At 44.8% G+C, this 22,760-nt stretch overlaps 1 protein-coding gene across 1 annotated transcript; it reads left to right on the forward strand.

The window, feature by feature from the left end:
* Positions 1-6,770: 6,770 nt before the first annotated feature.
* CYP26A1 (cytochrome P450 family 26 subfamily A member 1) lies at positions 6,771-20,820 on the forward strand. Its single transcript, XM_070945640.1, has 7 exons — positions 6,771-6,962; positions 7,079-7,303; positions 10,489-10,785; positions 11,635-11,784; positions 16,363-16,497; positions 17,636-17,788; positions 20,485-20,820. Exons 1-7 carry the CDS (start codon positions 6,771-6,773, stop codon positions 20,818-20,820), a joined length of 1,488 nt encoding a protein of 495 aa, XP_070801741.1.
* Positions 20,821-22,760: the final 1,940 nt, after the last annotated feature.

The following is a 22,760-nucleotide window of genomic DNA, read 5'->3' on the forward strand; positions in this document are numbered from 1 at the left end:
GGGATTATCTCACTGCTTTACAAGTTCCCTGGTTAGATTCATTACCTGTTATATTCAATATTCAAAACGTGCCCGGGTTTTCTACATAAAACAGATCGGCCCCTTAGTTTTTCTGAAGGACCGCAATACAAAGAATCTTTATTAATTTGGGAATGTGGGGGGGGGAATTGGGATATCCATAGGAAATAAAACATCATTTCCCCTCCCCTCCCCCATAGTCTCGGCCGTCTCCTTCTCTTCTCCCCCATTTCTGGGCATCGTTCAGGATGTGAAGAGTTAATCCGCCACCAGGAGTCCTCTCTTCCCATGGAAGAGGCCAAGCTCTCACAGAGGGAAGTGCAGTTTCACTTGGAGGAAGTCCCAGAAAAGCGGAACAATTCGGTGTAAAACGTGTCAAAAGGCCGGGCGGTGCGGTGCGCCTCTGGGTGTCCAATTCCCAGAGAGTGAAATGACTGGAGCAATTAATGCAAAGCGTTGGAGTAAATAAACTTTTTTTGAGTTGGCGCGTCCTGTTCTTCGACAGGAGCGTCTTGCTACGATCATTTAACACAGATTAATGATGCACGAATTATGAAGAGACCTGCCCCCTATGCTTTCTTTGCCACATTTCTGGCCGGCAGCCTTTCCCCCTTCCTCTTTTGAGGGTTCATCTCCCGAAGGACCCCCGGAGAAGCAGATTTATAGGAGAGGTTCTATATCTGAGCGAAAATTACTCTTCGGATTTGGAGGTTGAGGGTTTAAACTTGTTTCGTTTCAGACCAAACCTCAAGCTACCCTGACTATTAATTGTCCCCAAAAGGTTTGACTTGGACGGCGGGGATGGAGTGTCAGCTGAACTCTATTGAAACTGCAGGAGACCGTTGTCCATTTTCGATTTTCTTCATCCGTTTTTTTAAAAGATGCTTAATGTTAGATTTGCTCTCTTCCCCAGTTCTGTTTGTGAAATAAAAGAACGCTAGACACCCCCTGAGTTCGGCCCCCCACTTCTGTCTCTTAACGCCAGCCTTAATTGGACCTTTTCCCTCCCCTCCCCCCCAGAGCAAATCCCTCGGAATTGGGGGGAATCGGTGCAAACAGTAACAACGAGAACCAGGAAGAGCAGATGGCCGAACCCGCCCGGTTTCAAGTATCTCCGCTGAAACACGAGAAGGACGAACTCCCGTTTCTCACTCGGCTCTAAGAAGGGGACCGCGGCCTCCTGGATCGCCTTCCTTGAGGCTTCCATCCATTCCGTCTTTCCGCTTGGATCGCATTCTCCAGTCATCCCTCTCGAGCCCGTCGGACGCGAGCGAAGGGCAAAGGCGAACCCGATCCTCCAGGAAACCCCCCTATTCTCCCGCCGCCGCTTCGGATGAACAGGGTGGCCGCCGCCTTTGACCGAGCTCCCCACCGCCACCCCGTTTTCAAAGAAGGGAAGTCTCTGCAATGGTGGATTTCTTGGCTTCTGCTCTCTGGAAGGGGGAATAAAAAACAAAACCGGTGGCGATCTCGGAAGGGAGGGTCGCCCGAGAGTGGCTGCCCCTCGAAGCGTTGAACTCCTCACTTGCGCGGCGAGACATTCACCCAGCCCGCACCCGACTCCCGAGAAAAAGCGAGGCGACCTGGCCGCGTTCAGAGCTGAAGAGGGTCCACGTAAAGCGCCACACCACAGAAGTCAGGCTGGCTGCGGGGGGGGGGGGGTAGTGGGGAGGGGGGGTCGTGGCGGTGAGCGAAGAACGCGGTACCTTTCGCAACGCATTGGGGACGGAGAGGTGGGGGGGTGGGGGAAGAGAGACAAATCAATCCCCGATGGATCCCGTTGGATCCAAGGCCGCGGCTTTTCCACCCCCGCAGCGTTTTCCCGGAGCGAAGAAGTCGAGGCAGTAGAAGCTACTCTTGAGAGCGCAGGTCTTCTTGGCGGCGGCATTGCTCCTTAGCGGTGCCTTCGGGCTGGATCGCCCAGGCAACGAAGTCTTAAAGGGCGCGGGCGATCGTCCCAAGGGCGGCGCCGGGAGGGAAGGAGGGGGGGGGGGGCGCCCGCTGCTTCCCATTCGACTCCGAGGTCGGTAAAGCCCCTCCCCACCCCCGGCTCGAACGAGGGAACTCGTGAGGCGTTGCCGGCAGGGATGTGTGGCTTATCGACAGGTGGAAAGGTCCCGCGCGGGAAAGAGCCTGCGCCCGTGGAATCGTTTCCCTCGGGACTTCTGAGGAGAGCGCGGGCAAGACAAGCGGGCCTCTGGCTGCACCGTCCCCCCCTTCCCTCCCACCCTCTCCTCCGCTGCCTCGGCTGTTGGGCGAGAAGGAGGCCTTCTGTCACTCCTCCTCACCGGCGAAACCCGAGGCTGAGGCGTCTGGAAAGGCGCCCCCAAGTTCTCTGAACTGGGCCCTCGCTGGCTTCTGGAGCCCGGCGCCTCGTCTGCCAGGCCCGGCCCCGGTTCGTTTCCCAGTGCTCGTCTCCCGCGTAATTTGTATGCAGAATTCCCTCGGCCTGCCGGAGTTGAGCAGGGGAGCAGACAGCCGGCGGCCTCTCTCTCTCCTCTTCCCGGTCCTTGTTCCCACAGAAATGAGGCTGCTTGAGCGCCGCTCCGCCCGTCCGGAGGAGCCGCCCTCGGGCCTGCGAGCGGGGCCAAGGCGAAAGGAGCAAAAGCTTTTTCCCGCCCGCGCCAGTCAGGGGCGACGAGAAGCCGCGGCGCTGGCGCGTGTTTACCTTTGGCCACCCTAACCTTTTTTTCCCCCTCCCTCTCGCTGACCTGCGGTTGAACCTGCGATTAACAGCGCTTCGCCGGTTCGAGAATCTGCTGCGTCTCTTCTTGCTGCTGGGGCGGATTCTTCCTCTCAGGGCCCCGAACGTAAAGATAAAACTCCTGCTTTGGGAGGTGAAGCGAAGGCCAAGGAGGACTTTTTCTAGGGGAGGAGAGACCCAAGGCCGATGCTCTCCGCGCGGAGGCAAGGCGGTGGTGAGGGAGGGGGGGCACCAGCGGTTTATTTATTTATTTATTTGTTAAGCATATAAACATAATTTGAATACATGAAAAGAGTAAGAGTAAAAAGGAATATCAGAACAGGGACGGGAGGCAGGCTGGTGTTCTTATGCACGCCCTTTACAGACCTCTTAGGAATGGGGTGAAGTCAACAGTAGACAGTTTTAGGTTAAAGTTTTGGGGGTTTGGGGAAGAAACCACAGAGTCAGGTAGTGCATTCCAGGCGTTGACCACTCTGTTGCTGAAGTCGTATTTTCTGCAATTTTGGCGGGTCTCCTGTGCTGGGGATTCATTTGACCCCCCACCAAATCCACTGCTGGGCCCAGCAAAAAGCGGATATAGGCCAAGAGGAAAAACTGGGGCCTCTGTGTGAGTGTGTATGGGGGGGGGGTAAGAGTAGGGGGAGAGAGAGCCAACCCCAAAACTCAAGTCACCCTGGTATCTTTCTACTTCCAGATTTTAGCCCTCTAATTTACTTCTTTTGTTTCTGCCTTCGAATCAGAGTCAATTCCTGGTGACTAGATAAGTCTCTACTTTCATCTCGTGGCAAAATTCTCAGAAGTGGTTTCGTGCAGCCTCTTTCTTAGGGTTGGCTAGAGTGATGGGTCCAAGGTCACCAGGCTGGCTTTTGCCTCTGGGCATAACTCTGGGTAGACCTGTCTCCCGCTTTAACCCCTACACCAGTCTTGCTCTCTAGTTTAGGTGGTTAAAAAAAAAAGGTTGGATCTTATTTCTCTGGAGGGGTGTGTGTGTGTGTCACAAATTCTTGCCGATCAGATGAAGAATCTCCTGATAGATCTATCTGGATCTGATGGCTTCCAAGGTTCTCAAGAGACGATGAGTATGAATGCAACTATCAAGGAACCTGGTCGACTGGATCTCAATATCTTACAACTATTTGGTTCGAAACCAGATCAAATCTGAAGCCCCATGGCTCCAGCTGGAGCGGATCCCTACAGAGCCATGAGGGGAAGGGGATTAACAACACCAATTGAATTTAACAGCATGAAGCTTATTGATTAATTATTTACATAGCCGCATCAGAGGGCTCCATTTATGGGTAAAAAACAAACTTCCAGAGACAGACAAGTCTCTGGAAAAACGATGAAGTCGCCCATAGGTGTTGGTTAAAGGTAGCTATGGACATGAAAAGCGGTAGAGAAGTCTAGCATCAATCAACTGCAGATCATTTAAGTTATATGATCAATATTCCTATCTGCAGAAGGCTCTAATCTAATAGAATGGCTAAAAAGCTGAGCAAAGTTCCCAGTTCAACATTCTTCATCAGTTGAGGTGTTAGGAAAACAGGGAGACCAAATGGACCTTGTGGCACCAAAACGAAATTAGATTAACTCGTGAACTCTGCGTCTTTAGATAACACAGGCCGGAATTCAGCAAGTCCTGCTCTCGCTTCTCGTTTCATTGCCACGCCCGAAAGTGTTGAGATAAATTGCATTTCTGCATATCATGCAAAACGCAAAAAAAAAAAAAAAAAAAAAAAAGGGGGGGGGGGAGGGTGAGGGTGCAAAACCTGAGGACAGGCGGTGAAGGTGACTTTAAGTCCAAATAGTTTGACTCAAGGAAATTGCCAACGATTTAGCTGCCAGCAATGCTCAGGATTTTCACAGGTAATTATTATTCATGGAGGAATTTCGCAACCTCTGGAGTGGGGGAAATACTTAAGAGAGATAATAAAACTTTTTAAGAATGTGGACCAAGCCAGGGATGGACTCTGATCTCTGAGGAGATCCGGACAGATCCTACAAGCACGAAACTCACTGGATGACCTTGGGGCAGTCCACTGCTTTTCCGAAACACCGACAGATTCGGAGAAACTAGGACGGAATGGGGTTAGTAGGAAACCGGACCGAGCGCTGGTCAAGTCTGCAATTCACGATTGGCGTCCAGTCGATATTTTATTTCCTTAGAAATGCCCGGATCAGATTCCTCCTTTCCTTACATAACACAAATCTTCATTTTTTGCTTCACACGAGCTGGTAGGAGGATAAAACGAACGGAAGCGATCGACTTTCCAGGAATTGGTTGTTTTTAAGTATATAATTTGGAACTCCACGGTCTTAGGTTACTGTGCGAGAAAAGACATTTTAATAGTAGACGGCGGGTTCGGTTGCTCAGCACGCTTAACCAACTTCATTAACCCTTACAGTGTTATTTCTAGAACACGCTAAGCCCATTTAATCAAGTCAGATCTTTATTGTGGTCATCAACCAGTATAAATCTGTTTATTGGTTGATTGACCTGTTTTAGTTTATAGTGCTATGTATTTTGGACACCGGGAAGAAAATTAATTTGCACGGAAAGAGTAAACTCGTTCGAGGTTCAAGCCTTTCAACACCCGGATGGTATTAGAAAAAGTGATTAGGGGAAAAAAAAAATCTTTTGGAGCTTTTCAGTTGCTGAAGGAGGTCTATGCCTAACCAGCTGAAATTCGGTTTAGCCTCCTTTGTGCCCCCTTGAGAGAAGCTGATTCTCCAGGGAGCAATCGAAGCAAAATTCATAGGCCTTGGAACGAGACTAAAGGAAGTCTAAAACTAGCTCAAATTAGCTTTCCCTCTACTGGCTGGGGATTATGGGGGTTGTGGCCCTTAACATTATAAATCTCTTGAATTCAGCAGGCTGCCGCTTAAAACCTAAAAAAACGGAGTGCCTTCATTATGGGCTGCTCAGAAGCGGAGAAATGTCGGAAAGGTTCTGAAAACCTTCCGTGGAACCCAGGAATTTACTTCCTAGAAGGAGTAGGAAGGGGCTACCGCGCTTGAATGAAAGGCCAAAATCACTTGCATTTCATGCATGGCCGCCGTGCAGGGATTTCCTCTGAATAAATGTGGTTCAGGATTGTGCTGAGCGACCGAGCAAGCAGATTCTTCCCCGAGTGTTTTCGGGACTCCGCTTTTGAGGCTGTGTAACCCGCCTACGCATTAACCCAGTTCATCTCACTTAACCCTAAATCTACCATAAGTGGCTGAGTTTACACCCACGATAAGCCCAGCCAGACCCTGCCCTAGAACGTGTGAACCCAACCAGGGAATATTCCGAACCCACGCCTCTTAGCTTTACCCTATTCTACTTGGATTGCCAGTCTCTCGTTTAGACGCCGTTCCTTGGGGTTGGTTTCTAGTTTCAAGACACCATCACAAATCAGAGAGAGGGTGGATTCCGGAATCGAAATACTGAGGATGGCACCGCGAGGCCGAACTGGCGGATCCTGCCAGCAAAACGGGCGAACGAACCGCCGCACCTGCTTCCCACGCAGCCCGGAGGCTCGAGATAGAGATGCCCGATCTCTCCAGGGGTGAAGAGGACGGATTCCAGAACAGCCTACTTGGGATCGGAGCTGTAAAGCTCCCTTTAATTTTTCGGAAGGAGAATCCGCCCTCCCCACGGGATCCCGATCCCAGGGCCAGGAGCTGATCGCGCGGAGCTGTTGCCTGGCCCGAGTGACAGGAGACCTCGCCCGGCTTCGGGCCCGCGGTTTGGTAAAGGGGCGGGGACGGGAAGGGGCAACACCTCCCCCTCTCCAAAGGCTTGAAGCCAGGGCGGGGCGGGGTCGAGGAAACGATGGGGCGGAGCTTGCTGGCCACCAGCAGCAATTAAAGCTGAACTTTGGATGAACTAATTGATCGTCCGGACCAAGGTAAAGTGGGCAGCGACCTGGGGGCGAGGATGGGTATAAAAGGGGTCCCCGTAGCGGGGCTTAGCCCTTGCGCTCCATCGCTCGCCGAGAGGGAAGGCAAATACCGGTCCCGCTGCCTCCGCTCCAGCCGTGGGAGCCAAACGAGCCGCTCAAGCATGGGCTTCTCCTTCTTGCTGGCCAGCGCCTTGGGCACCCTCGTCCTGGTGCCGCTCTTGCTCTGCCTGGCCTCCGTCAAACTCTGGCACTTCTATTGCCTGCGGGGCCGCGATCCCGCTTGCCCCTTGCCGCTGCCGCCGGGCACCATGGGGCTGCCTTTCCTGGGGGAAACTCTCCAGCTGGTGCTGCAGGTAAGGCGAGGAGGGCGGCGGGCACCGCGCCTTCTCGGTTGGGGAGCCCCGGGGACCCGATCCAAGCGCCCGGGCTCCACTCCATCGCTTGCCTCCCCCCCCCCTTTCCTTCCCAGCGTCGGAAATTCCTGTCGATGAAGCGTCGGCAATACGGCCAGGTCTACAAGACGCACCTCTTCGGGAGGCCGACGGTGCGGGTGATGGGAGTGGAGAACGTGCGGCACATCCTCTTGGGCGAGCACCGGTTGGTGGCTGTGCACTGGCCGGCTTCGGTGCGCATCATCCTGGGCTCCGGCTGCCTCTCCAACCTGCACGACGGTCAGCACAAGCATCGCAAGAAGGTAAGCGGGTTGGGGAAAGGGCTCCTTCCCTTCCGTGGCAAAGCAGCCCCCTGATCCGGCCGGGGGTTTAAGACGTGGGAAAAGGAGATCGGCCTCTGGCTAGCTTAAAGGCGAGGAAGGTTTGTCGCGGGATCTGGATTCCTAATTATTAGAGAGGAGATGTATTTTGTGTGTGTATGCATGAATGTATGGATGTGTGGCGGGGCAACCTAAGGATCCGAGTCTTAGCTGAAAACCTTTACATGCATGCATGCATGTATACACGTATGTATGTGTGTATGCATGTATAAATGTGTGGCGGGGCAACCTAAGGACCCGAGTCTTAGCTGAAAACCCTGAAGTCGGATGAAGTTTTAAGGAGGCCGGCTAAGGCCCAGTTTTTAATCTGTGCGATGTGCCTTTTAGTTTGTAACTTCTTTAGCCAAAAGAAGAAGAAGAAGAAAAAAGCCGTCGTATTCAGCGGACTGCCCTGCTTCGGAATAAACGGGCTGTAGGGCTCGTTGTAAAAGGGAGAAGGGAAGAAGGGAAGGGAAAGCCGCAGAGGAGGATCTTAAAACACATCTGAAAAGGTCCTTCCCCATAAAACAGGCCCCCATAAAATGAATGGTGCCTTTGAGAACTCTTTTCCAGAAGCAAGGGGGGCAATCTAGAGGCCATAAAGAGGGGTTGCTTCCCCGACCCTCCACACCTTAAGACTTATGATGAAATCCCTCCTCCCCTTTTCCAAAGCATTTCCTTTCCTTTCAAGTGGTTGGACGGTGTGCCAAAAAAGGGAGTACAGTCCAGGGATATTAAAAAATGTAATCGCTTTCTGTGCTCACTAGTGGTTAGTTGTAGAAGATTTGAAAAGAGGGAGGTTTTATCCTGATCTGTATTTTAACACAATCCGTATCACTTGGCCCTTCTTTGCCCTGGTTGAGGAAAATTGCTGATGCTCTCCTAGGTGTGTCAATTTTAAAATAATAGTTTCTTGGCTCTTGTTCCTTTTTAGTCCACTTCTAGTGATGCAATTTCATGTTTTTGAGACTGTCTGATGGCAGATAAATTCTCCCAGGCGGTTCTGAGAACTTTTTATGTATCAACAATTTAGTTGCATGAATATTGCACAGATACATCAATCAGAAGATATTGTTGTGATTTTGAATCTTGCTGGCTGGCAAAACCTTTTTGGGTGGAGGCCAGAAAGGAACAAAAGCCTTTCCCCCTTGCAGCCAGCTTCACATTAGAGCAGGGGTCTCCAACCTTGGCAACTTTAAGACTTGTGGACTCCAACTCTCAGAATTCCTCAGTCAGCAAAGCTTTGGGGAGGAATTCTGAGAGTTAAGAGTCCACAAGTCTTAAAGTTGCCAAGGTTGGAGACCCCTGCATTAGAGTCTTAAGGTGTGTAGGATTTTGTTGTCTGCTATCTTAAGGGTGAGGTCAGCTGATCTTTGTGGGTGTGATTAGAAGGGTTGGCAGTGATGATGAATTAAAAGTAGAATAAGGACTGGCAATGGGGAATGGTTTCTATGCTGTTTTTATCATGTCTCAGGAATGAATGGATAAAATGCACACATCTCCTGCCAACTTGGTTTTTGCACACGCATCTACTGCCAACTTGGTTTCCATAATATCCTTGTTACATTACCTTCAACTCATCCCCAACTCATCTAAAGTCACTTCTTGATGTTTGAATTTTAAAGTAGCTTTCTCCAGTTTATCCCAAATGCAATTTTTGTGATTGATTCCATGCTTTGCTGATAGTTTGGTTGAGGGTACTTACCAGAGCTTGGGGGGGGGGGTTCCTATCTGGCTCCTATTGTTTGTTTTAGGCTGGTGTGGGTCAGCTTCCTCTGCCTACTGGACACTGTTCTCCATTTCCATTTTGGCTTAAAAGTGCCCATCATTCAAAACAGCCAACTTAAATGAACCCCATGCTACCATAGAGAGAGTGATTGGTAGGTTCTTTTCCCCATTGATAGAGGAAACAGAAGAAATCCACCAATCCCTTTTCTTAATTTGATCAGCATGGTGAATGTAAGCAGGTATGTAAAGATAAGCACCATTTGTGAACCTAATATCTTTGGCAGAACAGAGATTGGAAATTTTTTGTGTGTTTGTGTGTATGTAGGAGGAACAATTCAATTTATGTTGGATTTTTTTTGTCCTGCCTCAAAGAGATAGAAGATAGCATTTTAGCTCAGTTTTGAGGAAGAGTCCTCAGCCATGGAAAAGGTCCTGGAAACAAATAGATAAATATAGGATCTATTCTATCTCCCACCTCCCAGAACCTAAGATGACTAAAGCAGTTCTGAGATGAGCAAATATGTTCAGAATTTGGATTCTGAGCTCAGAAATGATTGAACTGAAGTGAGTTCCCTATAAAAAGCCAAATCCATGTTTTTGCTACTCTTAAAGCTATGGGGATCATTTAGAAAAAAAATCAAATTATTTAACTCAAAACAAATCATTGCTCTTTGGGACACAATTCCATTAAAAAGGACAACACCTCATTGCTTTTAGTTCTTGAAGTCTTCCTTAGACACCTAATTTTATGCTGGGTGCATTGATTTTGAAAAAAAAAACCCCTACTTGAATTCAGCTAGATTTTCATTTCAGTATAAGAACTCAGGGCTGTAATCTCATTGTTCAAGCCATTTGGATACTGAAGGGGCATTCAGATGGTTTTTCTCTAATCATACTGCAACTTTTATTGCCTCCCTGTTAAACACTTATTGTGCTCAGGAGAATCTATGGAGTGTTCCAATCATTAAAATAGTCCAGCTTTAGGAAATGAAAGAGAACCAAACACTATTCAGTAACAGAGTTGGAAGGGACCTTGGAGGTCATCTAGTCCAACCCCCTGCTCACGCAGGACACCTATATTAGGGATTCGAACCGCTGAACTGCCGACTTTTCTGATTTACAAGCTCAGTGTCTTAGCCACTGAGCCACCTAGTTAGCTCCATTCATTTGATGGAGACTTTGAACAGGTTTAATAATTCAGCCGTAGCTTCCAAATTTTCACCAAACTGAGGTGATTAATAACATTTATTTATTTATTAATCTAATTTTTATATTGCTCTTCTCCCGAAGGACTCGGGGCGGTGCACAGCCAAAGATAAAACAAGTACATATATAAAATTTAAAAACAATTTAAAAACATATTAAATAATTTGGCCCCTAACCTCCTTTTCCATTTTCAGGTCATCATGAAAGCTTTCTCCCGTGAAGCCTTGGAGCATTACACCCCAGTCATCCAGGAGGAGGTGTGTGCTTGCTTGAAGCGATGGCTCTTGGCTAGTTCTGCTAGTGGCTCCTGCCTACTGGTGTACCCAGAGGTTAAGCGCCTCATGTTCCGCATTGCAATGCGCATTCTACTGGGATTCCAGCCCAATGAGGCAGGTTGCAAGAGTGAGCAGCAGCTGGTCGACACCTTTGAAGAGATGATCCGCAACCTTTTCTCTCTGCCAATTTATGTGCCTTTCAGTGGCTTATATAAGGTAAAGCTGTGAAGTCTGCCTCTATTTATGAATTTAGACAATGAGATAGACATCCTGCAGAGCAGGCATGTCTGCTCGGACCTAGGCTTCCCGAGTCAGTAAAACACACGAGTAGTCCCTCTTTTATTGCAACAGCTGTGAATTCTGTTCATTCACAGATGAGTCCCAAATAGTTGTAAAGAGTCCTTCGGGATAAGGCTGATAATCACCCACCTTTATCTCCCTTGACACACGGCCAAAGACCTAATTGGCAAAGCCACATGGAGTCTAGAATCAAACAGAGCTTCAGACTTTAAACTGAACAGAATTAACAAAGTTGCTTCCTGCAAAGGCCCACGTGCCTTTGCTCCTCTTTTAAGTCTTATGGGAGGGGCCAATCATCTCCAAGCCCTACTCCAGAGTCGGCCTTTTTGTTTTAACTGTTCTTATCTTCTGGCACTTTGCGCATGGGAACATGTTCCTCTGCCTCGCTGAGGCCTGACTCTGGAGGCAGCACATACCTCCCAGATGGCCCTTTCTCTGCCTCTGACGCAGAGCCCTCGTCCGAGCCTTTCCCAGACTCCAGGACTGGCGTCTGACATGTTTCTCCCCAACCTCCTCACTGTCCGACTCTGCTGCCAGCTCCTCAGGCCTGCGGCGGAGCACAACAATGTCTACAGTACCCTTGGCAACTTGAAGACTTGTGGACTTCAACTCCCAGAATTCCCCAGCCAGCTGGGAATTGAAGTTCATGAGTCTTAAAAGTTGCCAAGGCTGGACACCCCTGCTTTAGGGGAAAAGTTGTGTTTCTCAGCTCATGAACACAGTCCTGTCTTAAAAGACTCAAAACAATTCTTGCTCTGTTCCCAGGGTTTGAAAGCACGGAATGTCATCCATGCCAAAATTGAGGAGATCATTCGAGTGAAATTGGCTGAGAAGGAGCCCTCCAATGGTTATAAAGATGTGCTGCAGCTGTTGATAGAGCACACCCAAAGCAGAGGGGAGCAGCTTAACATGCAGGTGAGTGTTTCATTCAGCATCTGGCTGGAAGCCTCCAAAGTCCAATTCTTTGAAGTGAATGACAACTGTTCTGCTGTTTGGTCAAACAGGAAAAGCTGTTTGGCTGGGAGAAAATGATGTATTTTATGTTTCTGATATAGGGTCCTCCTCCCAATTTTGTATGCAAGTCTTCAGGATATCTGCTAATTTTAAATTAGGTTGAAGGAGAATATAGCTGTCATGGCTGCACAACAGAGCCAAAAGTAATGGAGAATACCATATTTTTCGGAGTATAAGTACCTTAGTTTTTGGGGAGGAAAATAAGAAAAAAGCTGATTGGCAGGTGGATTGGCCTCCTGGAATACCCCCAATCAGCTGTTCCCAGAGGTGAATTTTAGCAACAGGTTCCTTGGTTGTGAGCTCTGTGCCTTGCTCTTTTTTGCTTTTTTTTTCTGCCTCTGAAAGCCTCCGAAACAGAGCTTCAGAAAAAAAGCCTCTGAAGCTCTGTTTGGGGGCTTCTTTTCTGAAGCTTGGTTTCTGATGCTTTTTTCAGCCTCTGAAACCTCCGTTTGAGAAGCTGGGCGTGGCTACATTTGGAACCATACATACATATTCACCCAGATTTTCAGCCTCTTTTTTGGGGAAGAAAGGTGTGTAGTACTGTATACTTGGAAAAATACGGTAGCTTTCTCCAGATAGATTCAGAAATTCAGTAGTAGGCTTGAGATCAAGAAAAGCTATATTTTATCATGGGAGGGAAAATTAATTAGAAGGATTACACTATTTCTTTTTTAGAGCATCCTGTAACATTTTTCTCTCTATTCCTGTACCTGTGAAAGTCATACTGCTGATCTGCTGCCCTAGTGCATCTGGCAGTGCAAGTTTCCCATCAGCTGAGTGGATGTATATATTTCCAGAGGTCTAATCCTGAAGCAGATGTAGATGTTAACTTCAATGAAATAACTCTTATCCTGACTAAAAAGAGCCTTGGTAGTACAGTGGTTTAAAGCACCCTGTTATTAACACAGCTGCCTGCAATTTACTGCTGGTTCGAATCTCTCCAAGGCTCAAGGTTGACTCAGCCTTCCATCCTTTCTAAGGTAGGTTAAATGAGGACCCAGTTTGTGGGGGCAATAAGCTGACTTTGTATAAAATATACAAAAGTATGAAGGCTATTGCTTAACGCATTGTAAACCACCCTGAGTCTCCGGAGAAGGGCGGCATATAAATCAAATTTAAAAAAAAAAAAAAAAGTCCAGAAGAGGGAGATGCTTGTCTTTGGTCTTCTGATGGACTTTTTATATTAAATGCAATCCTAGAAATGTAACTCTTTGCTAAATGCCAAGGTTTTCCGCAGGCAGAGGTCCTAGATTTTTCTTGCTCACTTCTTTTTCTTCAACTTTGTGCTGATGTTCATTAGGTGAAAACGTGGACATGTGCCCGTTTTCTCGGAAATAAGCCTTATCATAACTGGCGTTCTTTCTAATTTAGCATTGATAGGATACAGTGGTTCCCAGTCGGAAAAGGATTATAATCCCACAAATCAAACCTTTATTGCTTTCAATTCTTTGAATTTTATTCAGTTTAAATTCATTAGAGCAGACATGTCAAACGCAAGACGGACCGGACCCAGCCTGTGATGTGGCTAGATCTGGCCCACGGGGCCACCCAGGAGGCAGTGAGAGTGTCCGGGGTGACCCCATGGGCCAGATCGAGGGCTGACCATGACTTCTAAACTTCAGTGAACAAATATATGTATGTATAAACTGTCCCAGTTTAGAGCTGGTGTAGGAGCTCAGGGAACCAAATGGGCCATCAGGCAAAAGAATTACATGGACAATATATTAAAAAAGAAGCTATTTTTGCAAGCCCTTCGTTTCCTTCAAGGACCATATAATCTTCAATGATAAGTCTTTGCTACAGTTTCTCTACCTCATTGTTGACCTTCCTTATCCCACCTCTGCCTCCAGCATTCCTTCCCTAGTATCTTTAATGGAATTGCCATTCAATTGTACTCCATTACATTTACCATTCCTTGAGTTCCTTTGCTACTCTAGCAAACAGATCCGCGGCCTTTTTACTTTCAAATTATATTTATTTATTTATTTATTTTATTTTATTTTATTTTATTTTATTTCTATACCGTCCTTCTCCTGCGGGACTCAGGGCGGTGTACAGCCAAGATAAAACATTGCATATAAAATTTAAAAACAATTTAAAAACAATTAAATAATTGTTATATATATATCTTGTTTGGATAATATATCTTATCCAAACATCTTCACTATTGGCCAATTTTTTTTTTTTTGGCTGTTTTCTCCCCCACCTTCTAATCTCTACTATCTTCTCTTCCATTTTTACAGTCCTGCTCTTCTTAGCCCTTACATATTGCAGCCATGATTCTCTGACTCTATGAACCTGCCTTCTGCATTGAGCTGAAGGCCAAGCGAGATTAAGGCCATCCTTAATCCCCAATGGAATTCTCTCTCTCATTTCCCCCACTGCTGTTCACAATGAAGATTCCTAAGTAAGGCCAGGATTGGCTCAAGAGGTTTTATTGCTTTAGATAAAGGATAAGGCAGCATTTGATTCTTCAGCTTGACTTGGACATAGTTTTCCATCATACTTGAGGGCAGAAAGATAATTTAGAGCAAAGTAATCTTTTAGGTGTGTTAGATTGCAATTCATTTAAGTGGTGAGCTTGTCTTTAGTAATTTTCTCATTATCGAATCCAAAGGATCATTTTCCCCCATTCCTGCTTTTATCCTTCCTCTCCTAATGAAGAGCCATAGAGAACAATGTCTGTCTGTCTGTCTGTCTGTCTGTGTATATATGTGCATGTGTGCATGTGCATCCTGTTGTACAAATTGATTATTATGGCATAGTTTGTGCACTTATTTGACTGCAGTATGCCGTATGTAGGAAAACCAGACTGCTACTAGCAGTCCTTAGACATAAGTGGTTCATTTGTATCACAGAAAGACCCAACCAAAATGAAATTTTAATGGAGTGCAAGCTATTAGCCTTAAAACTTTTCTATGGGACTTGTTATCTCACCGCCAATCTCTAAACCATGTTCTCTTTAAGAGAGCCCAAGGTTTAGGTAATAATTAGGCATGTCTATCTCTCCACGGAAGGGACGTGGTGGCTCAGTGGCTAAGACGGTGAGCTTGTTAATTGAAAGGTCGGCAGTTCAGCGGTTCGTGCCGCATCCCTAGTGCCGCGTAACAGGGTGAGCCCCCGTTCCTTGTCCCAGCTTCTGCCAACCTAGCAGTTCGAAAGCGTGTAAAAATGCAAGTAGAAAAATAGGGACCACCTTTGGTGGGAAGGTAACAGCGTTCTATGCACCTTTGGCATTTAGTCATGCCGGCTACATGACCATGGAGATGTCTTCGGACAGCGCTGGCTCTTGGGCTTTGAAATGGAGATGAGCACCGCCCCCTAGAGTCGGGAATGACTAGCACATATATACGAGGGGAACCTTTAACTTTATCTCTCCATATTTTGAGCTAGCAATTGCAAATGTTGAGGTGTATAAGAAAATGCAGGAAATGGATTGCAGGGGAAAATGTCCTTCTTTGTAGCTTCTTCTTATAAACAAGGGTATATATAAAGGTAATCCTCAACTTACAACAACAGTTTGTTTAGTGATTGTCCCAAGTTACAACAGCACTGAAAAAAGTGACTTATGACCATTTTTTCACACGACCATTGGAGCATCCCCATGGTCACATGATCAAAATTTGGGTGTTTGGCAATTAGTTCATATTTACGACGGTTGCTGTGTCCTGAGGATGTGTGATCATCTTTTGTAACCTTCTAACGAGCAAAGTCAACGGGGAAGCCAGATTCTTAACAACTGCAACGATTCTTTTAACAACTGCGCAAAGAAGAATTGTGCAATGCAGCAAAACTCATTTAACAAGCGTCTCACATAGCAACATAAATTTTGCGCTCAGTTGCGGTCATAAATTGAGGACTAACTGTACAATGGAGAGAAATTTGGTTGAAAAATTCCGAGGCTGATTGCTGGACAACATGTGGCTGGTTGAGAATAAGAATAGAAGGAAGGTACCTGCATCAGCCATGAAAGGCCTTTGGAGAAATGGGAAGCCATGGGCAAAAAGTTTATGGAAGTTCCTGGATGGAAAGGAGGAATGCATGATATCGATCTAAAGAAAAGGACCACCAGCAGTGGTGAAATCCAAAATTTTTTACTACCGGTTCTGTGGGCATGGCTTGGTGGGCGTGGTGTGGCTTGGTGGGCGTGGCAGAGGAAGGATACTGCAAAATCTCCATTCCACCCCACTCCAGGGGGAAGGATATTGCAAAATCCCCATTCCCTTCCCACTCTGGGGCCAGCCAGAGGTGATATTTGACGGTTCTCCGAACTACTCAAAATTTCTGCTACCAGTTCTCCAGAACCTGCTGGATTTCACCCCTGACCACCAGCAATAGGAATCTTCCAACCAAGCAACACTTTTGCATGCAAACTTTGGGGTATGGCTCTCAATATCTGCATGCAGAAGTATTAGACTTGAAAATATCTTGTCATGCAAAATACAATCTGATCACTATCTTTGTTTCCTTCCTCCAAAGGAGCTAAAGGAATCAGCAACCGAACTTCTCTTTGGCGGGCATGAGACCACAGCTAGTGCAGCAACATCCTTGCTTACCTACCTCAGCCTTCACCCTAAAGTACTACAAAAAGTGAGAAAGGAATTACAAGAGAAGGTGGGTTTTGCCTTCAAGGTCTCTAGGCAAGAAGCTAGGACAGGGCACGAAGGAGAATGACCTGGCCCAAAAAGCACAGGTCCAGGTAGTGGGTAGCTGTAGCCTTTTAATTGATTTTAATTGTGGATTGAATCGGTCCAGATATTGTTATTTATCAAAGATGACTACTTTTTATTGGTTGAGGGTCACAGTTAAATGTTCAGAGCAGAGGTCTTCAAACTTGGCAGCTTTAAGACTTGTGGACTTCAACGCCCAGAATTCCAGCTGGCTGGAGAATTCTGGGAGTTGAAGTCCACAAGTCTTAAAGCTGCCAAGTTTGAAGACCTCTGCTTTAGAGGGTTGCAAATTGATTATGATCATGTGGAATGCAGAGTTGAGATTTCTTTGTGCTTTTAAAAATATAAGCTGCCCATATTTAGGGCTTACAATTACAGTTCTCATGTGTTTCCAGCTTCAAAAATGGTAAGAAAATACAAAGTCAGTTTTTATTAAAATAATCAGTGAGGACCCTATAGTTGACAGAAAGTCCTCAGTGCTGCATGGACTGTATCTTTGTCTGTATACATACAAATATATTCAAGTATTTTTTTGATTAAATCTTATATTGGATGGCTTAATCCAATGATGTAACTATAAACAGTGCAGTAACCTATGCAATTTGTATGGAGTATTTTGTTCTGTTTTCAAATTAGGCAAAATAGTATTTAGCCTCTTGGATGTACATCCATTTTATGGCTTTGCAGTATTCCAGATGAGCAAAAATCTTTTGAACTCCTGGGGAAAAATGCAATGTAGCAGGAAGGCTGAAGGGAAAAAAAAGTAAATTAAATTAGATTTGTGCTCAGAAAATACTGCTGATGTTTTGATTTAGTCTACGAGGGTTTCTACCTCCATGAATAACCTGTTTGAGAGATGCTGCATGTTTTTGTAATTTCTGTTAGTCAAATAAGTCTCTGCTTTACATCTCTTCTACCATGTTTCCCTGAAAATAAGACCCTGTCCTACATTTTTTTGAACCCTGAAATAAGCCCTTGGCCTTATTGCCATGCGCTCAAAAGCCCAATTGGGCTTATTATCAGGGGATGTCTTATTTTGGGGGAAACGGTAATATTTATCGTGACATAACCTCTGCTTCTAGGGATTATTGGGCAATTGCAGTCAAGAGAAGCTTTTGGGAATGGAAGTGCTGGAGCAGTTGAAATACACTGGCTGTGTTGTCAAAGAGACTATCCGACTGAGCCCACCGGTTCCAGGAGGGTTCAGGGTGGCCCTCAAAACTTTTGAGCTCAATGTAAGTAAGAGATCGTGAAGTTCGTGATTTCTTAAATGCATCTCCTGGGTAAGGCTGATGATTTAGAAGACTTTTATATAAAATTAATTTTATTAAATATACAATTTAAAAACATTAGACTTGGTGCGACTTGTCTGGTACATACTTTTCTAGAACTTTTTCTTTCATGTATATTACAATATAATATCATGCATATTCCATATATACTTTTTGTATATTCAATCACACTTCAGTTACATACATATTCCCTTCGTACCTATTCAAATCCAATTTATTCCTATCTAATATTTCTTAATTTTATTTTATTTATTTTTCTCCCCTTTCTTTCACTCTGTTTCTAATTCTCTATCCCTACATTCCTCCTTTTCTCTAGCCATTTATAAAATGTATTCCAGGTTACATAGAATTCCGATTCATCTTTATCTTTGAGCTCCAGTGTTAACCTGTCCATTTCTGCACAGGTCAATATTTTGTTAATTATTTCTACCTCCTGTGGGCTCTCTGCATTTCCAATTTTGTGCGAATATCAACCTCGCTGCTGTTAGTATGTGTACCATAAGATATATTTCTTCTTTTTTGTAATTATCCCTTACTATATCCAGAAGGAAGAGTTCTGGTGTCATATCTATCATCTTGTTTAACATCTCTTCTAGCCACTGTTTTATTTGGCACCAAAAGTCCTTGGCTTTCAAGCACCCCCACCACATATAATAATAGGTGCCTAATGTTGCTTTACATTTCCAACATTTCGGTGAGCAATTTTTGCACATCTTGGCCAGTTTTGTGGGTGGTAATGCCACCTGTAAAACATCTTGTATTGATTTTCTTTATATGCAGTTAAATATATTTTAATACTTCTCTGTCTGAACATCTTAAGTATGGAATAGCTTGTTTTGGCTGATCCAAATATATATTTGGCCATATACCAGTGGTGGGTTGCTCCCAGTTCTGTCCAGTTCTTTAGAACTGGTAGTAAAAGCAGCAGGAGGCTCCGCCCAACCTCCCGGATGTCATAATTGACGATCTGCGTATGCGCAGAAGCGCGCATGCGTGCTCCCATTGCAAGCCAGTAGTAAAGGTAAGTAGAACCCACCCCTGCCATATACAGTACTTGGGTTTCAGGTTTTGTTTTGCCTCCACAATCTGAACTGAATTTATGTTTCAGTTGTGCTGAATTATGGCTGATCTGAAATGGTTCAGCCAAATTTCCAGGACACAAAAATTAAACACGGTGGTCTTTTTTGTGCGCACTTGTAGTGTTTAGGCTCATAACTAAGAATATTATTAACTAAGCTGACTATATCATTATCAAAGGACAAGAGGAGGTATTAAATCCATTGAGCAATAAATGCCCCTTGCCCCTATAATAAAAATAAATGTTCAAATTTGCCCTTCCTCCTACAGTTCAGTGTGCAATGGAATAGGGCATCTGTTGAAAACTAATTTTCCTATTCTGGTGGCAAGTGTCATTTTTGGCAGAGAGATTGTGGTATGGGTATTATCATGGCTTGTGATACTTGTGGAATTAAATGAAGGGACAATTAATAGAGTACTATAGTATATAGTAAATATTTCTTGGGGATTTCAAAAAACGGAAAGCAATACATATATTCAGGAAAATCATATTGTGTTGCAATGAGCACACACAAACACACACGCACACACATTAAGTAGGCATTAGAATATTTTTTTATTCTTTAAACTTGCTTCTCCACTGGTTTGATAACTCATGGGATTCCATAATTTGTTTTGTTGTGTTAGAATAAATTTCTGCATTGGCAATCCATTCACTGAAGAAGAATAGAGAAATAGGTGGCTTAATGGGGTGTTAACATTATGTATAATTACACACATACACATACACACAGGTATGTGCATGTTGGATGGGGTATCACCTCCTTCTGAGCCAGGAATTCACCTCTGAGCAGAAGATTACTTGTACTTGTACTTGGTAGGTCCCAAATGCTTGTTGTATGTGCTTAGGAAGTAATACTTGAAATTATGTCTCTCTCTCAATAAGTAATCAATTCTGAAGAATAACCACACAAAGAAGCTTGGTTCTATGCATGGGTCATTCTTAGTGGGTTAGAGTATAGCCTGGAGACTTAGATCTATACGACAACAAGTGGTTGATATCTCTAGTATCCCATTAAGATGGAATGTCTTCTCCAATGCCTTTGTGGTAAAGTACATTTGTTCAAAATGGCCATCTTTCTATGTGACTCTAGTAATTGCAGCCATCTCAACCTGGTGTCCTCTTGCTATGTTGAAATTGCAGTTTCTGGAATTCCCTCAGTCAACATGGCCTTCAGCCAAGCTGCAGAAGGCTGTTGTACACCATACTTGCTCATAGTAATCATTGAACGTCAGTCTTTACTCCAGTGACCTTCCCTCCGTAAGTGCAGGGGTCAGTAACTTGGGTAAACTTCGAGCTTTGCAAAAGTATAAGGCGTTGGGGAAATAAAATGTTCAGAATTACCCGAGCTGCAATATTTAGGTAACTACTTAGATGGAATTGCCCTCTCCTTCAAGGTAAATCATCTTTATAATGGTACTTTTAACTACTTGTTGTTCAATTATGTATACGCTCTTAGGAAGCAGGGCCAGACAGAGCATTTAGTAAAAATTGGTTGGTCCAACGAAGCAAATGCCTATAAATGCTGGTCATTGCATCATTATTTGTCTGTTTCTTATAGGGATACCAGATTCCAAAAGGCTGGAATGTCATATATAGCATCAGTGACACTCACAGCGTTGCAGAACTTTTCACCAACAAGGAAGAATTCAACCCTGACCGTTTCATGGCTCCTTTCCCAGAAGATGCGTCACGATTTAGTTTCATTCCTTTCGGAGGAGGCTTAAGAAGCTGTGTGGGCAAAGAGTTTGCCAAACTTCTTCTCAAAATCTTCACAGTAGAGTTGGCCCGGAACTGTGATTGGCAGCTTTTAAATGGACCTCCAATAATGAAGACCGGCCCAACTGTTTATCCAGCGGACAATCTCCCTACGAAATTTACCACTTTCAAAGGTTGAGATGAAGGAATTCCATTTAAAGCTTGCACGGTGGCTTTCTATAATGTCTTACGTTCAATGTTGTACAATTAACTTTATATAAAGTTGTAATAGTTATTTATAAAGTGTTCTTTTAAAAATGTTTCTTATATTAAACTTAGGGTTTGTTTTTTTTTTAAAGCAAGCGTTATACTTGCAGATCCTTGGGGTTCATAACTGGATAATTTTATTTCTATAAAAATAAAAAAGTTTTATTTAAGAAACCTATTCAAAACTTTTTTTTTAAGTAATTAAGAAAGTAAGTAATTTTTAAGTAAGGGAAATATTGGCGAAACTGCACATTTAAGCACAGTTCTGAAGACGAATATTTATCACATTTAGAGACCATTGCAATTATGAAGCAGTCTCAGCATGTCAAAAGACAAAAGCCACTCACAAACATTTAAAGGACACAGTTAAAATTAAACTTGAATCTGTAACCCCAGTACAGTATCAGAGCCCAGACACCCTCCAGAAGACTCCATTGTGAACTGCTTATGGGAAGCAGTCCAAAAGGGACTCCACTGGTTGTCCGTTGGGAGATTGTTCCCAAGCTCTGATGTTACCTCTGAGAAGTGGTGCTGAGTCTTAGGTCCCCTCACCTCCACAAACTGAAGAACCTGCTAGCAATGTCTATGGAGATTCTCAGCCATCCAGGTCATGGTTATCCCAAAGGTGCTTTTTCAAGAGGCAAGTGGACTTTCTGGTTTTTCTTTGAAGATGTTTTGCTTCTCACCCAAGAAGCTTCAGCTCTGAAGAAGCTTCTTGAATGAGAAATGAAACGTCTTCAAAGAAAAACCAGAAAGTACAGTTGCCTCTTGAAAAAGCACCTTTGGGTTAACGGCTAGCAACTTCTCCTGGGGATAGACTGGACTGGTTGGGCTTATTCCAATGAGAAATATGGCCCTGCAGGTAATTGCAACAAGCCTTGTAGGGCTCTATAGGTTAGCATCAGCAAATTGTACCCCAAAGCTTGCTAGTAACCAGTGAAGAGTCAACAGCCATGGTGTCTGCTCCCACTGTCAAATGCAGGCTAGTGCATGGCCCAGGTCATTTCAAACCCACTGCAATTTTCTAAAGATCTTTGAAGACAAGTCCATATGGAGCAAGTTTCAGTTATCTGACAAAGGCATGAGTTACTGCAGCAAGTTCCTCCTTCCCCAGGTTGTATCACAGCCAATGCACAAGCAAAATTAGGGAAAGTCCTCTTGGCTATGACCTCGACTTACAACCATTTATTTATATGTATATGTAGTCCTCGATTTGCAACTATTTATTTATTTAGCAATGGTTCAATGGCCCTGAAATAGTGACTTATGAAAGGTCTTCAGACTTAGGCCGTCACAGCATCTCCATGGTCACATGATCAGAACTGGAGTATTTGGCAAGCAGTGTATTTATGATGTTTTGCAGGGTCACAGGGGGTCATGTGATAGCCATTTGTGACCTTCCCAGCTGGATTTTGACAAGCAAAGTCAATGGGGGAAGCTGGATTCACTTAACTGCATGATTTGCTTAACAACTATGGCACAAAAAAGGTCATAAAATTGGCCGTGACTCATTGCTTAGCAATGAGAATTCTGCTCTCAGTTGTGGTTATAAGTCAAGATACTGCACACCCAGAAGGAAGCTCAAATTACAGACCTCTTTCCATCAGGGATATTGCCATTCTATCTAACTCCAACTTGCTTAGATTCAGTTTAAGAGTGGTTTGTCCCACCAAGACCATTATAGCTTCCAAGTATTGAATCAGGACTGGGGGTTGTGATGTATCATCTGCATATTGTAATATGAAATCTGAAAATGATTCATACCATGCCTACAATCCCCAACCTCTGCAGGTGGCCCAGAAGGGTGCCATACTGCACATCGCTGAGAGATCTAACAGGGCCAGGAAAAGTTTTCTTCCCCATCCAGGTCCT

Source organism: Pituophis catenifer, unplaced genomic scaffold, assembly GCF_029215685.1.
Source record: "Pituophis catenifer annectens isolate HBS135680 unplaced genomic scaffold, rPitCat1.0.hap2 SCAF_6, whole genome shotgun sequence".
Taxonomy (NCBI): domain Eukaryota; kingdom Metazoa; phylum Chordata; class Lepidosauria; order Squamata; family Colubridae; genus Pituophis; species Pituophis catenifer.

Bases quoted from the DNA above. Each gene is read 5' to 3' on its own strand.
- CYP26A1 (XM_070945640.1), top strand. From the start codon at position 6,771: ATGGGCTTCTCCTTCTTGCTGGCCAGCGCCTTGGGCACCCTCGTCCTG. The intron at 10,786-11,634 runs GTAAAGCTGTGA...CTCTGTTCCCAG, and splicing joins CTTTCAGTGGCTTATATAAG to GGTTTGAAAGCACGGAATGT. The intron at 16,498-17,635 runs GTGGGTTTTGCC...CTCTGCTTCTAG, and splicing joins GAAAGGAATTACAAGAGAAG to GGATTATTGGGCAATTGCAG.